This window comes from Marmota flaviventris, chromosome 2 (genome assembly GCF_047511675.1).
Source record: "Marmota flaviventris isolate mMarFla1 chromosome 2, mMarFla1.hap1, whole genome shotgun sequence".
Taxonomy (NCBI): Eukaryota; Metazoa; Chordata; class Mammalia; order Rodentia; family Sciuridae; genus Marmota; species Marmota flaviventris.
The window spans coordinates 148,158,735-148,175,366 of NC_092499.1; the positions used below are offsets into that span (position 1 = coordinate 148,158,735).

Genomic DNA, 16,632 nt, shown 5'->3' on the forward strand with positions numbered 1-16,632 from the left:
ATTTAAAAGCTGGCACTTTTGCTTGAGTGTGCAGGCACACTGTCAGGCATTACAATGCCCTGGACCCCTGCTGAATCCTTCAAGAGCCTTCAAGTTTAAGACAGGATAGGGGGAAGAAGCCAAGCACAATGTTCTCTGCTCAGTGGACTGGTAGGCTCTTCAGTTTACCAGTCTTTCTGTTGTGAACTGAAGAGTATGAGAGCCCCTTTCTGCCTGATGGTTGGAACTAATGTCAGACACAATGCAGCTTTCCAAGGCAATCCAGCATTTACTGGGATGTTTTATGCCTTCATGTTGAATCTTCTACTGCAGAATAATCTATTCACCAAATTGAGCAGTATTGCCCTACAATGTACAATTGTTAAGTTTGGGAGTTTAACATAATTACTCACTCCTTAGGGACTGAAGAACAAAGACTTTTCTGTACCAGAACAAATGAATCTTATCACAATTACACTATGTGGGTAAGTATCTGGTATGGCTTAAAAAAAAAAAAAATACTGAACAACCAGCCACCAAGAAATATTCAGCAACCATCCTTCCCCAAGACTCCACTTTACAATTACTCTGGATTATGCAAAAACTTAATACAATATTCCATTTTTGTGCAATCTGCTCTGGAGAGGCAGGGGAGGAAAGCAAGACAAATTTTTCTTGCTTTTGTTCTGCCTGAATGACACTGGTCCACGGCAGAATTTGAAATTCAGATTTTTCAATATTTCCTTAACGATGCAAGACTACGGCTGATTCCCATGTGTTCTCGGTTTCATTTTGGCTCATTAGAGCCTGTCTAGCTTAGAGAGAAGACCACAAAAGTCTAATTACAAAGGTTCTCCTCATCCCACCCTTCCCCCTGTGCCATATAGATTCTAAGGATAAACCAATACAGCTGACTGCCAAGGAGAAGCCCACAGCCAGGTCATCTAGGAAGCTATCTTGCAGGTTCAGGTCACAGCTTCAGGAAACAAGGGCAACATAATTACCAAAGAAACAAGAAGTTCATGAGATAACACACCACTGCCATACCTGTGGCCGTCTCCATCAGCAAACTCTGTGGGTCTGTCACCCAGAGAAGTCTGCCCAAGATTGCTCAGGTCCTCCTTGGAATTTCCAGGGTGAACTGCCCTCCCTAAGCAAGAAAAGAGGATAAACAAATGGGGGCTGGTTCCAAGGGGCTGAGCAATTTAACACCTGGGGGATCCTTCCAAATGTACCGATGGCCCTAACCTCATTCATCTTCTTGACCTTCACATTAATCCTTGCTACACTGCTCTCCAGAGGATGAGAAGAGCTGCCAGGTGCCAGCAGACATAAAGTGGTGGTACTACTCAAGCATTTCTGAGCTAGACTTGAGATCTGTTCTTCAAACAAGAACAATTCAGGCATTCAATGGAGTCAAGTTTCCAGTCCCTTCTCTGCCTCCGGATGAGGTTACTCAAGAAAGGCCATACCACCATGTTAATTGAGCCTCACCCCCAATCCCCACCAAATAGAGATGACTGTCTTGTCCTACTGTGTGCCTTCCCACTGAACACCCCCAAATCCATGGGGGTTCAGATTCCTAGGGAAAAATGCATGTTTGCCTTCAATCTGAAAATATATATGCAACACATATATATATAGACATTCAGCTGGCTTTACCAGCTAAAATATAAACACATTATTTAATTGTTATCAATACGAGTACATTTTTAAGTTTCTTTAGAGAACTATAAAATTAGCAAAATTTGGTTTGACAAAATTTAACTCTAAGCACTTCAAAATATCAGCACACTTTAGTTCTCTCTGATAAATCAAGTTTTTATATCATACAGCAGTAGTTGTTCATGTACTTTATTAGCTTAGAAATGAGTTCAGAAGCCTTCTCAGTCTAATTCACTACTGTATCCCTGGAACCTAGGAAAGTGCCCAGTATATATAGATGTCTCATTACCAGATATTAAATAAATTGGTGAATGGATATGTGAATGAGTGAGGGAGGGACTGAAATGAATAATCCTTTACCAATTTTTCAACTTCCCTGAGGTTATTATGTGTTATGGACTACAACATGCTAATAAAATATTAACTTGAATTTTATTCCTAAACAATTAAGGTTCAGTGGATTTTTTTTAAGGGAATGCACTTATTTAGGAGCACAAGTACAAATAACTCAGAACCAACCACAGAAACAAGTCAAGGAGGCACTTATTTCCATCCAGGGCTGCAGTAGATGACAATGGCCACGAGATGGAGCCACACAACCTGTCAAAGAGCAGCAGTACAGAAAAGGCGTCCAGACTCGTGATTTTGCCCTCCACACTGTCCAGCAGAGCATATCACAGGAAATGACCATTGCTGCTGTACTGTACAACAAGCTGAAGCAAGTTTAGAACTGAAGCTTGGGTCCGGGGATGTGACTCGGCGGTAGGGATCTCGCCTAGCATGCACAAGGCCCTGGGTTTGATCCTCAGCACCACAAAAATTGAAAAAGAATAATAAAATGAAATGAAAAAGCTAGACAGAGAAAGAATTGCAGTTTGCTGGACATCAGACTTTAGAAAAGGAAGCCTGCTTCCCCATCTCAAATTGTTCACATCTCTTTTCACACAGTTCCTCTTCTTAAAAAAAAAAAAAAAAATTAAGTTTAAGCAAAGTATTTTCCCTATGAATAACAATGAATCCATGAAGTTTTCCTGGAGAAAGAAAGCAATATTGTGAACCTACAGAAGGAGAAAGAAGAACTAAATTCTTAAAGCAGCGTGCAATTAGTTCCTGCCTCCAGCAACATTTTTGCAAAAGAACATTTCACTGTTGATGTATTCGATTTCATTCCCTCCAGTAAAGAAACTTAAGGCATGTGCAGACTGACTGGGAAATCACATCAGATGGAATTATGATCCTATTGGTCAAGTTTCAAAGGCTTCACATGTAACTGAAGTGTAGGAAGAAAGAAATTTCCCACAAACTCAAAAGGTCTGAAAAATCTGTAAATATTTTGAGGGCCATTATAAGCCACAGATGTTATCAACAGCCAGGATTGTGCAAACTTTAAAAAGACCTCGTCCACAAATGAGGCTGCTTCGAAAATAGATTTTAAAACATTTGCAAGGAGCCCAAGTGAATTTCCCTTTGAAATGTTGTAAATGGTTCATGCTTTATTTAGAGTAAGAAGCAATCGGCTCCACTGGGCTTCTTGCTTATGATGCTATTTCTACCGCACATGAAATTGTAGGAAACCTCCAATTAACAGTCAGAAATTAAGGGACAAGAGAGAGAACTTGAAAAACAAGTGAAGAAAGAATCACTAATTAAAGACAAAATCTGGGTGGCCTGGTGTGATGGCCAGGGAAGAGAAGCTTCTGGAATGTGCCTTGTGTGGCGACCGGTGGGAAATTCTAGTCGGCTAACACTTGCTGATTTCCATGAAGGGAGAAGCAGATTAGAAACTGAGCAAGTGCAGAGCATCTGTGTGGATCCGTGATTGCATTTGCAGCCCCACTCACCAACTCGGAAAAAACCTGGGATGTCAGCACTAGCTGACATAATGGTTACAAGATGAAGCTGGTTGGCAGAAAACCTTCCTGAGTGAATTAAAATCCTGACTCTGGGCCCTGGGGGAGACAAGAGAGTGTGGGTGAAATTGGGAACTAGCCATGCTTTACCCAGGGAGTGAAAAGACCCTAACTTCGAGTCATTTTTTAAATTATAGAGTTTTAGTGATCTAATTATATCCTAATTATAATGATGACCCTTCCTTCCTTCAAGGGACTCGAGCATGCTTCTGAAATATTCTGTGTAAGTCCTATCATTTGCTGTTTGAAAGTAGATGTTGGTGAATCTCAGAGTGAATTAAAGCGACAGATCTGGCATCTGACTCCCAGATCAGCTTCCTCTGACCAGACCACACCGACTCCCAGCTCTTGAAATAACCCCCAGTGGAATTCTCCAGGAGGAAGCCATCTCCCCAATTAGGCAAAAGTCGTCCTCCTCCTCCCTTACCCCCTCCGGCCTCTGTGGTTTCCACATTCCAACATGCAATCCATTTTCTTTTTCCATCCCAGCCAAGCAACTGCAACCTCCAAGCACAAAGGCCATGGTCTCATTTGTGAGGCTCGTCCATAAACTCACACGGCTGGTCAGCTCAGTGCCCAGGGATACAGACTGGCTTCCCTTCAATCCTAACTTGATGCCACAGGGCAAGTCACTTAACCGCCTCATTAGGATCACAGTCATGGCCCTGCCATGGCCTCCTTCCCTGGTACCTAGTCACCCCATTAATATCTGTAAAAATCCATTAAACCTTCCAGCTGAAAGGTGCCATAAAAGCTAAGCCTATTACTATTATCATCAATAAACTCCTAGGCACTCTTGCCTGTCACCACCTGAGGTAAATCAGTCACCCAGGTGGAGAGAAAACCAGGCACCTCAGGCCTATCAGCCCCCTAATGAGCCATCTGCAGCCATAGAAATGTCCAAAATTGACTCTGCCAGCAGCTCCCATTCCAGAAAGGAAGAGAGCCAATGCTTTAATTTGGGACAGTGAATTTAAACTGTTAGAATCCCCTGGTCTCCGAGGCACACACAGTCCCTGTGGCTTGGAGGGCTACTCCAACCCTGCCCTGGACCCTCACCTTGAGTGTGGGGCTGAGAGAGGACTGCAATGTGCAGTCCTTCCCCACTTGGGCGAAGGGGAAAGAACACTGTCAGAAAGCAGCTTGGAATCCAGAGACAGTGGGCATTCCCTGCTGGCTATTTAAAAGACATCTCACCTCCTGCCTCCCTTGAGAACCGCCAGCAAGGCCCTGTCCTCTCTTGAAAACAGCCCTCCATTCAAACGCCAGACAAACTCACTGGGGCACCGTCTTGAAAAACCCAGAACTGAAGACACCATGTGTGTCCATCAACAGGGAAGAAATAAATACACATCAGTACGGCATCATACTATGCTGCTGTTAAAAAGAATTAAACAGACAAAGCAACGATTTAAAGAGCATTGTATGGTATGGCCCTTGACACAGGTGTGTGCTCCCCTCAGAGGAGAGAGGGAAGGGAGACGTGCTGCTCCCAGCAAACCCCTGGGCATCTTCTGAATTTTCATCCACGCGCACACCTCACCTATTCAAAATAACGTTTACAACTGATCCTAAATTAGACAGAGGCAATGGATCTTCTGAGATGTTTCAGTGATCTATTGAAACTGTTAAAGGGGAGAGCCTTTCGACCTCAGAGATCCTAATTGTCAAGTTGGGGGAGATCTTTTTGAGCAAGATGGACGGAAACGTGCTTCATTCAGGAAGAAAGTGTAGAAAAAAGGATAAGATGCCACCAGCCAGGTCTCATTCCCTTCTTTGTCCTTCCTACAACCTCAACAGAAAAAACACCTACAGGGGTCTGAATTAAACAGCGGAAGTTAATCTGCACTGATTATGGACACTAGGCATAACTAGGACTAAGGGCACCGTTCCTGTTCCACTCACCCTCTGGAAGTCTTGCCTGCTGCTGAACCTTGAGCCAGATGTTGACACGCTGACCCCGGGCCCCCAGGGCCTCCACCTCCCACAGGCGGCCTCGCTCCTCTGGATGGGCCAACAGGAACTGCCTACAGACTGAGAGAGAGGAGCACGAGCATAAGTCAGAGGACCCTCGCCCAACCCTGGTTCACTCCGGGCCAGCTCTCCGGTGTCTGCAGACTCAGGCAGCTTCCAATTCCTCCTGCAGCAACCCCAGCTCGCTGCTCTGATCCCCGCTACCCTCAAACCACTCTCTCAGCAACCTCTCATGGACACAGAATTCTCACCTGCTCATGGGGGCTCCCATTCTGTACTGGTTTTCTAGGGCGGCTCTAATAAAATACAGTTGTCCCGTGGCAACCAAAGGGGATTGGTTCACAGGAGCCACTGAAGACACAAAATCCAAAGTCCATACAGTTGCATTAAATAGTATGGTCTTTTCATGTAACTATGCACATCTTCCTATAGACTTTAAATCATCTCTAGATGATCTTTAGTACCTAATGCATGTAAATGCTATATAAATAGTTGTTATAGTTGTTACAATCCATGATTGATTGAATCTGCAAATTTGGAACTTGCAGATATGAAGGGCTGACTATACCACAGAAATTCATATGACAGAAGTTTATTTCTCACAGCTCTGGAAGCTGGGAAGTTCAAGACCCAGGTGTGACAGGTTTGGTTTCTCCTGAGTCTCTTCTCCTTGAGAATTGCTGTCTTCTCCCTGTGTTCTCACATGGCTGTTTCTATGTATAGAGATCCCTAGTGTCTCTCTCTGTTCTTAAAAGGACACCAGCCATATTGAATTACGGGCCTACCTGCAGAAGCTCATTTCACTTTAGGGACCTTTTAAAGTCCCTACATCTCCAAGTACAGTTACACCACAGGCTTCAACATTTGGAGGGACACTATTCAGTCCTTAATGCCATCCCACTTAGGGTTTTTGTTGTTGTTGTTGTTTTGTTTGTTTGTTTTTGTTTTTGGCTGAGGACTGAACTCAGGGACACTTAACCTCTGAGCCACATTCCAAGATATGGGATCTCACTAAGTTGCTGAGGTTGGCTTTGAACTCGCGACCCTCCTCCCTCAGCTTCCCAAGTCACTGGGACTACAGGAGTGCACCACCATGCCCAGCTCCATCCTTCCTCCTTGACCAGCCTCCTCTGCCTTCCTTCCTCTCCCATGGAAGCTTCCAAACTCATTGTCCACAGACTCCTGGATTCCAGAGGCCCCTCAAGGCACACTGACTTGTGAGCCCATGTTCATAGGATGAGCATCTTCACATGATAGTGCCCCGACTCCAGGCAAATGATAAAATGCTTCTGGTTCCGAAGGTGTCCATGGGGACTTCAAGTCTGCTCCTAACCTTTGAATGGTCCAGGGCAAGAGTGCAGGTGGAAACATACAGAGCACAATGCTATTATAAAGGTGGAAATTGTGCCAGGAAAGTGGTAGATCTCACATGTTCTGCCCTCCTTGCTGACAAATATAACTTCCTAACAACCGAGAAAGCCAGTTTTAAATTTAGAATTCTTGGACACCTTGGAATTGTGCATCAGAATGTGGCAACACAGGAGAGCCAGCCTCCAGCCTCCAACCCACTGCCTACCCGGCCTCCTCCCACTCACCCCCACCCACACTCCATCCACATCCCACCAACAGCCATCCCTGGGGCCGACAGTTGTGCAGATGGGTGCCGTGGTTCACCAGCATGGGCACAGATCCAGGGATGGAGTCAGGCCCTCAGCAACACTGGCAGGAATTTGGGGGTTCTGATATTCTGAGTGGGTTTAGAGGGAGCGATATAGACAGGGGTGGGCACATCCCCTTGAGCCCATGGAGTCCTCAACCCATGGAGAGGGACGCAGCAGAAAAAGGACTCAAAGCCTGGAGCTTGGAGCAAAAGTCCCTCTTGTCCAGCTGGAGGGCAAGACTGCACTCAGTAAAAGCCGGACAGCGGGGTGTCGGTGGCTGAAGCCCCGAGAGAAATGTGATTCAGAATCAGCCCTTTCAAGTGTTTGCTGATGGAGACACAGGAGGGGCAGTGGGGATCCATAGCACTGGCCCTTGCAACATGGGATCTTTGGCTTCTTTAGCAAGATAACCTGACATCCTGAGGTGGCCTGCACTGGAAAGACCTGCTTTCTCTGGAGACCCTTAGGGGGCCTGCACCAGGGCAGGGCAAGTCTCTCCAACAGAGGACTCAGAAGCAAGAATGAGGAGAAGAGATTGGCAGGGTGTGGATGTAGATGTAGGACCAGCTTCCTGGGCCCCAGAACTCCCCAGCACCGGAAAGTGAGCTGCACAGTGCGGGCATCCTTGAGCACTCTGCAGAAACTCAAGGCTCTCCAGAGTTTAATAATAATAGCCAAAGGGTCTGAAAAATACCAAGAAACAACTAAACCCACTTGAGGGAAAAATCGTTTGTGCCTGCTTTCTTTGTGATTTCAGAGCAGGAGAAGTTTATTTGCCTTTCCAACTTTCCTGTCCATTGTTCTCTTCATACCAGAAGGACCCTGGAAACTCAATACTAAGGATTCAAAAACATCTGAATGACACAAAGTGAGGCAAGGCCAAATTGAGCTAGTGTCCTTTCATGAGGTGACAAGGGGACCTGAAGAGATCTCTCCAGACACCCACTCTTACTGACTCAGAGTGATGTCTAGCAATTGAGTTTCCTCTGGCAAATGCAAACAAAGAATAGAAACCACTTGGAAAGAGATGCAGTAGGGTGATCGTGGAGGAGGGAGAGGCCTTCTTTTGTGGTGAGGGTGTCAGGGATCTTGGAACTCACTGCATGTGCAGTGTCTTTCCATCATCTCCCGCCTGCCCACAGCTCCTGGACTCTCCCTGTGGCTTCTAGTTCAATGGACAAAGTGATGAACTATAAGCTTCAGTTGAATGAGCCAAGTTACTGGGAGGATCCCGGCAGCAGTTCCCTGGATTCCACTTCTCCCTGAGGTTGATGATTTGTTTCTGATTACAGATGGTCCTTGACTTACAATGAGGCTGCCTTCCCCAAACACATCAGAAGTTGATAATTTGAAAATGCATGTAATACTCCTAACTGACTGAACCTCACGGCACAGCCCAGGCTACCTTAAACGTGTTCCGAACACTTACCTCAGCCTACAGCTGGACGAGCTCATCGAACACAAAGCCTATTTTATAATGAAGTGTGGAATATCTTGTGCAATTTATTGAACATCTGTATCCAAAAACCACTGGCAACACAGCCTCCTGTAGACTCTTGACTATTTGCCCTAGCCATCACGTGGCTGATGGGGAACTGCGGCTCACTGCCTGTTCCCACCGTCTCAAGAGACGGTATGGGACCACATACTGCTAGCTCAGGAAACATTAGAAATTCAAAATTTGAAGTACACATTCTACTGAATGTGTATTGCTTTCACACCACTATAAAGTAAAGAAAAAAAAAATCCTAAGTCAAATCATCATGAGTCAGGGATCATCTGCATATTCAAATCCACTTCCCAGGTTGGGAAAGTTTTAATCCTAGAGATCAAAAATGAGGTCTCTGTGCTAAAACTGTGGAAGACTTCTCAGGAGGGAGGCAAAGCCAAGGCTTGCTGTGCCCCAGAGGGCTCCATCTGCTCAGAACCACCTAGAATGCACACGTGTTATTCACCACTGTTACCCAAATCCCATCACACACCATGCAGTGGGCTGACCTCCGTACATGGCAGGAGAAATTGGGCAACTGAGCCCCAGGGCATCATCTTCTCGGAAAGTATCACAGAAGTCCTGCAGCATGGCTGTCCCTAGACCTTGGCGACGATATTTCCTCCTGACAAACACAGTATCGAAGACAGGCAGCAGATAACATGCACCAGTGCCATTGCCACACAGGCTGCCTGCAGGGGAAGCAGGAGACACACATTGTTTCCTGGGCTGGATGCTGCTCCACCAGGACCCTGTGGGACCCTCGCACAGCCAGCGTCATTGATATCACCTGGAAGCAGAGTTAGTTTCACAAGCTAAACAACTGGCGCTAAAACAGCAGACGATTCCAAACCACCAGACTCTAGTTGACCCCTATTATTAATTGCTACAAGGGCAGTCCCTGGACCACTGCACTGAAGTGAAAAGCAAACCTGGGAGACTGAGCGGAGCAGGTGGCTCATGTACCCAGACTCTTCAGATCTCTCCCTTCACCGAGACCTTCAGAGCCAATGACAATTATCTGAAAAACATCAAAGCCCTCTTTGGAAAAATGAAACCTGAAGCCAGAGGATGTGGGCTAGGAGACCATCCCAACCTATCTCCAGAGTATGGACAAAAAGGACTCACCATGTCCCTTTATAGCAAAATGCACGCACTTCCTATATCCACACCCCTCTGCATGTGATTTTGAAGTTCTTCTCCTCAAGAGATGGGGTCTGTTTCCCTCCCTGCTATAGTCTAGGCTGGCAACAGGGAGAGATCTGAAGAGTCTGAGCAACAGAATAAGGCCAAGTAACAATACACCAATTCTGAGCCTGTCCCTCAGGCATTCGGTGTCTGTCTACCACCCACCACAAAAATAAGCCCAGGCCAGAGCTGGGGTTGTGGCTTAGTGGCAGAGTGCTTGCCTAGCACATGTAAGGCACTGTGTTTGATCCTTAGCACCACATAAAAATAAATTTAAAAAAATAAAGGCATTCTGTGAGATGGACATCATTACCCCAGGTACTTCTATGACTGCACATATGGCGTGACACTACCTCTTGTACAACCAGAGAAATGTAAAGTTGTGCTGGAATAATGAATCAAAATACATTTTGCTGTCATGTATAATACCTAATTTTTAATTTTTTTTTAGTTTTGTTATATGAAAATAAATAAAATTTTTAAAATAAAATAAAGGCATTCTGTCCATCTGCAACTACAAAAAAAAAAAAAATTTAAATAAACCCAGGCCAGCTTGATAACATGACAAAAACATGGCTCAGGCATCTTGGTGGTCCCAGCCAACCTCAAGCCAGTTCCAAGAACAAAGCCACCTACCTGGCAGGTAGTTACCATGAACACATAGCAAGTCCAGCCAAGACCAGAAAACCACCCGCTGAGCCCAGCCCAGAATATCAACCCAAGGAATTGTTAGTTAAATAAACATTTATGTCAAAAATGAATGAGTAGAGCAACCAGCTTCTCAGGAGTTTTAGATGGGAGGATTGAGAGAGAGTCCAAGGCCAGCCTGGGCAGCGTAGTAAGAACCTGTCTCCTGCAGATGCAGCTCAATAGTGGAGCACTTGCCTAGTATGTGCGAGGCCTAGGTTCAACCTCTAGTACTGGAAAATGGAAGAAAGAAGGAAGGGAGGGAGGAAAGGGGAAGCGGAAAGGAGAGGACATAATCTATGTCTAACAAGGAACCTCAACTCACTTGAGACTGTAATTGTAAAATATTTGTAATTTCAGCCTCAACATGCTTGAGAAGATAGTATCAACTTGTTTGAAATTCTATGACTTCAATTGACAAAAAAATGAGAACAATGTCCCCCTAATGTTAAGTTTCCAAAGCTGAGAAAGTGTAAATTTATATAAAGAGGCGAGCATTAAAACACAGTAAATACTTAGGAGTATATTTAACAAAAAAAGTGCAAGCCTTGAGCAGTAAAAAGTACAAGTTATCTGAGGGAAACAAAAGAGCTAAATGAGAGAAATTCCATGTTCACTGATCAAATTACCCAATTCTGTTCCCATGACAATTCTTCCCAAACTGATCTATAATGCTAGCCCATCAAAATACCAGCAGGCTTTTTGGTGAAAATTAACAAGCTGATACTAAGTTTTACATGAAATGCAGTCTCTTGGAATAATCAAAATAACTTTGAGAAAGAGCAAAGTCAGAATCCTTCCACTACCCAATTTCAAGCCTTTGTCAAATATTGAATTGAGTATTGAGTAGTGGCTCAAAAGCAGATCAGTGGAACAGACCTGAAGTCCAGAAATAAACTCCTATGCTTCAATTTTCACAAAGGGGAAAGGACAGTCTTCCAACAAATGAGGCGAGATGATTGGACATTCATCCACAGGAAGAAAATGAATGTAGACACAGACTCTTCACAAAAAAAAAAAAAAAAAAAAATTAACTCAGATTGGATCATAGAACTAAATGTGAAAGCGAAACTATAAAAACTCCTAGAAGATAACATTGGAGACAACTGAGGATGACCTTGGGCATGGCAATGACTTTTTAGATACAACATTAAAGGCAAGATCCATGAAAGAAAAAGTTGACACAGTGGACTTCAGGATACAGGATGTCTGTGAACAGAGGAGTGAATAATGGTTTTAGTGTGGAATTAAGTGATGATTGGAAAAAGATTCTCTTCCCAGACTGTGGCTCTTCTTTCACTGCTGTGACTTTTATAACAGCCTACAGAATGACAGCACATCTCTGCAAAATCTCACTTCAGGAGGAAGGGATTTTTTGTTGAAATAAAAGAGTGTTTTGCAAGAAAAAAAAGAAGAAGAAATAGAATGTCTGCTTGTGAAAGGCGTCATCACAAGAATGAGAAAACAAGCCACAGCGTGGGAGAGATCACATGAAAATGGCACATCTGATGAAGAACTGTTACCTAAGCCAGGCTTGGGGGACACGCTTGTAATCCCAGAGACTTGGGAGGCTGGGGCAGGAGGATCCCAAATTCAAGATCAGCTCTCAGTAACTTAGCCAAGATCCTAAGCAACTTAGAGAGACCCTGTCTTAAAATAAAACATAAAAAGGGTTGGGGATGTTTCTCAGTGGTTAAGAACCTCTGGGTTCAATACCTGGTACCAAAAAAAAAAGTATTAGGTAGTTTTTTAAATGAAGTTGAACCCTCACCTCACGTCATACACAAAAATTAATTCAAAATGGAGTACAGACATAAATGCAAGAGCTAAAACTGTTACTGCTTTTAGGGAAAAAAGCAGGAAAAAAACACACAATCTTGGGTTAGACGAAGAATTCTTAGAGTCAACACCAAAAGCATTCTTGATTGACAAATCTAACTTGATCAAAATTTAAAACAATCTTTTGTGTCGAAACACACCACCAGTAAAGGGAAAAGCCAAGCCTCAGGCTGCAAGAATATGTTTGCAAATACCATTTGTGATAAAAGGCTGTAGCCAGAATAAAAGACTCTTACAATTCAATAAGAAAACAAATAACCTCATTAAAAATGGACAGAAGATTTGGACAGACATTTCTTCAAAGAGGACATTCACATGGCCAATTGTCAATGAAAAGCTATTCAATACCACTCGTCATTAGGGAAATGCAAGTTAAAACCGCAATGAGATGCCACTTTGAGCCTCCCAGAATGGCTAGAATCAAAAAGACAAGCAATAATAAGTGTTGACAAGGACATGCAGGAAACTGGAAACCTCAGATATTGCTGATGGAAGTTCACAGTGGTGCAGCCGGTTTGTGCAATCACTTGGCAGTTCCTGAAAAAGTTAAACATAAGCTTACCAATTAATGGAGCAAGTCTACTCCAGGGAACCTAACTAAAAGAAATGAAAACACATTTCCACACAGATGTGTAGGTGAATATTTATAGCCACATTATTCATAATATTCCCAAACTGGAAACAATCCATCCGCTGATAGATCCATAAGCAAAATACAGTATAGTCACACAGTGAAATATTACTCAGCAATAAAAAGGGATGAAGTACTAACAAATGCTACAATTTACATGGACCTGGAAAACACTAAGCTAAGTGAAAGAATCCAAATGCCAAAGACAATATATCATATCATTGCATTTAGGTGAAATGTATAGGAAAGGCTAATTGGTAGGGGAAAAAGGCAGATCAGCGGCTGCCTAAGGCTGCAACGGAAACAGACTAACACCACAGAACACTTAGCAGGATAACAAAAATATCCTAAGACAGGACTTTGGTGATGGTTACACAACTATCTATATTTGCTAAAAAAAATAAAATAAAATAATTGAATTATACACTTGTGATTGGTAAGTTTTACAGGATAGAAAATTTTACTTTGATAAAATGGATATTAAAAAGTCACAAAGAGAACGTGCACAGTAGGGTGACTAGAGTTTTGTGTATTTTATAAAGAAAAGAGTGAAGTTTAAAGGTTCCCAACACAAAGAAACGATAAATGTTTAAAGAGATGGAAATGCTAATTACCTTGATCTGATCATTACACATTTTGTATACATGTTATCAAATATCATACATACCCCATAAATATGCATCATTATTATTATGTGTTCATTTTTAAAGCTATATTGAATTAATATCTTCAAAATATTTTAACAGATCAAGTATAAAAAGGGAGAAAGAGTAATTTTACAGTGGAGAAACTCACAGGACTCCCACCTTAATTGAGGGACCAAGGTTATCACTACCCTTAATGAGATGTCACGCACCCTGCCCTCTGATATATAAGAATATATCTGTGCTCTCCTGTTCCCCAAGCCTATAACTCCAGTCTAATCATGAGAAAACATCAGACAAACATAAATTAAGGGACATTCTAAAATCACCTGACCAGTACTCTTCAAATGTATTCAAATGACGAAAAAACAAGAAATGGTCACAGGCTGGAAGAGGAGACCCAGGTGACCTGAAGAGCAAATGCCTCGCACTGTTAGGGATCAGGGACCAGAAGAGAAGGAGGATATGAGAAGGAAATTAACTGATGCTATTTTTTGTTTGTTTGTTTGTTTGGGACATTGTACCACAGCTACGTGAGATGTGGATATTAGGGAAGATGGGTGAAGGGCACACAGAGCCTTTCTGAACTTTCTTCATAACTCTTCTATATATCTAAAATCCCCTCAACATGAACAGCCAGAATAGGTTTTATGGATTCATGTATTTTATTGGACCAAATCTATAAAATCTATAAAACTCAACCCCGTTTCTAGAGACTCATAAAAATTAGAAAAAGTCTATAAAATTAGATATCATTTCTCAGCCATCAGAACCGTAACCACAGAGACCTTGGACAACACCAAGTGCTGGCCAAGATGTGATGCAAGAAAGCCTCCAGCCTTGGACGGGTGGAAATGTGAGTGGGCACAACCGATCTGCAACCCAGATGAGCATGACCTTCACCTAGAAATGCTGAGCTTGCACCTACTCCACAGCTAGGAATTTCCTAATAATTACATGCCACAGACCAGTGTTTCTTAAACCATTTTCACAATCACCAATCTGAGGAGCCTTTTTCAAAATTTGTTCCTAATCTCCACCTCCACCAAATGAAATACTGAGGGAAAAGACTTTGCTGGATAGTGTCATGTTTTGAAGAGCCACAGACCACTCTAATATCTAAAATCTGTTTGCTCCCTGAGTTTGGATCTGAAGTGTCCTCTAAAATTCCACATGGTAAAGGCTTTCTCCCCAGAGAGGTGCTGGTGGGTGGAGGCAGGACCTTCCGGAGGTGGGGCCCAGTAGGAGGTATTCAGGTTAGTGAGAGTATGTCCCCTAGAACAAAATTTTGTCACACTGGGGACAATACCTGTTCACTGAGGAGTACATGACTAGGTCAGTAGTTCTGAAACTTCAGAGTACATGGAAATCACCCAGAGGGTTTGTTAACACAGATTGCTAGGCCCTATAGAATCTCTGCTTCAGTAGGTCTGGGATGTGATCCAAGAATTCCTGGATCCTATAAAACATGAGCAAAACAAAACTGTGCCTGCTGGAGCCATCTAAAATGTAGAGTCACTCAGCAACGAAGCTGCATGATAGTCTTGACTCGACACAGTCACAGTCCAGGCCGAGACTTTAGAAAAGGGATTCCTCCATGGAATATTACGGGATGCCTGACAAACCCATGTCTCTTCTTTGAAATTACTCTTATCACAGCCACAAAGAAATACAGCTGGATGGCCTTATCCGAACCACAAAACCCATGTCAGACAGTTGAGCTAAAGGAGAACCAACAATCCACAAGAATCCCATCCAGAGGCCAGCAGGGCTGACCTGATTCTTTCTAGAACTTGGAATGAATGAAATGACATTAGGATTGCCCTACATCATGAACCTTTAGGACAGGTGGAGCTAGAGGCCAGGTGGGCATCACAGCAAACCAAGGCAGAGTTCTAAGAAAGAAGTGGAAAACATATGTGAGTAAAGGAAGCTGTTTTGCATCCATGAGACTGGATGGGTACCCACTGCAGCATAAGGAGCCAAGTCGTACCTGATGAGCTTCTTCTGTACCCTTCCAGAGCCTTCCTACCCTGCAAGTCCTGGAGTACACTCCTATTCTTTACAACAGCAACCCCCTTCTCCTTGGATGGCAGAGTTGGTACCAGAAACTGCACCACTCAATTTTTGCTACATATGTTTCCATTAATGTCCAGATGGTGACATGAGAGACTCCTGCTTAACAGGATAACAGTGCCAGGGGGACTGATGGGGCTGGTGTCTACAGAAGGCGAAAGCAGGAGGCCCCAGCCCAGGCAGGACTGAGGCCAGCTCCACAGTATTGCTGAGTCTCACAGGTCACAGTCTTGAGTTCCTAATCACCTCATCTAATATTCTCAAGTGCCACTCGTTATGACTTCGTTACTTTTGGGTATTCAGGAATCTGTAATGCAAAATTGTTCTTTTTAGATTTTTATGCGAACGCAAAATATTTATAAGCTCTGTCTTAAATTAGCCTCCTTTCCAATCCCCAATCCGGTATTCTCTCCCCCTGAATGTTAACAGTCTTATGGACTGGTGGTTTGGAAGCAAAAATTAAAGTAAACCCTCACTGATTCTTACTACCTAGGGAGAATTTCGGCACAAAACAGTGAAAAGACTAAAGTTTCAATATTTTGTAAGAATGGCAATTAAGGAACCATCAAACAAAGAGAGAAATTCAAACCAGTCTGCTAGCAAAATGTTTCCTAAGAGAAGTCTACCTGTAAATATTTCATTCATTCTATACAAAGGCACCCACCTGCTTCAAAACTAAATATGCCCCTCAGACATAAAGTGGCACAGCCTACTGATGAACACGCTGATGGGGACAAATCTCAAAGGCATTATGCTGAGTGATAAAGTCAATCTCAAAAGGTTGGATACTGCACAGTTCTATTTATATGATATACTAGAAAAGACAAAACTATAGTGATTAAGAAATTAGGGGCTGGGGATATAGCTCAGTTGATAGAGTGCTTGTCTC

At 43.3% G+C, this 16,632-nt stretch overlaps 1 protein-coding gene across 2 annotated transcripts in view; it reads right to left on the reverse strand.

Annotated features, from left to right (window-relative positions):
• Nucleotides 1–16,632, reverse strand: part of Fam169b (Protein FAM169B) — a 69,372-nt gene that overhangs the window by 3,921 nt on the left and 48,819 nt on the right. Inside the window, exons 6-8 of one of the 2 annotated variants that reach the window (XM_027921592.3) lie at nucleotides 9,188–9,370; nucleotides 5,460–5,588; nucleotides 1,027–1,129 (exon numbers count right to left, since the gene is read on the reverse strand). In XM_027921592.3, the coding sequence (XP_027777393.3) occupies nucleotides 1,027–1,129; nucleotides 5,460–5,588; nucleotides 9,188–9,370 (415 nt within the window). The remainder of the gene's footprint in view (nucleotides 1–1,026; nucleotides 1,130–5,459; nucleotides 5,589–9,187; nucleotides 9,371–16,632) is intronic. The other variant, XM_071608655.1, reaches the window with a different exon arrangement.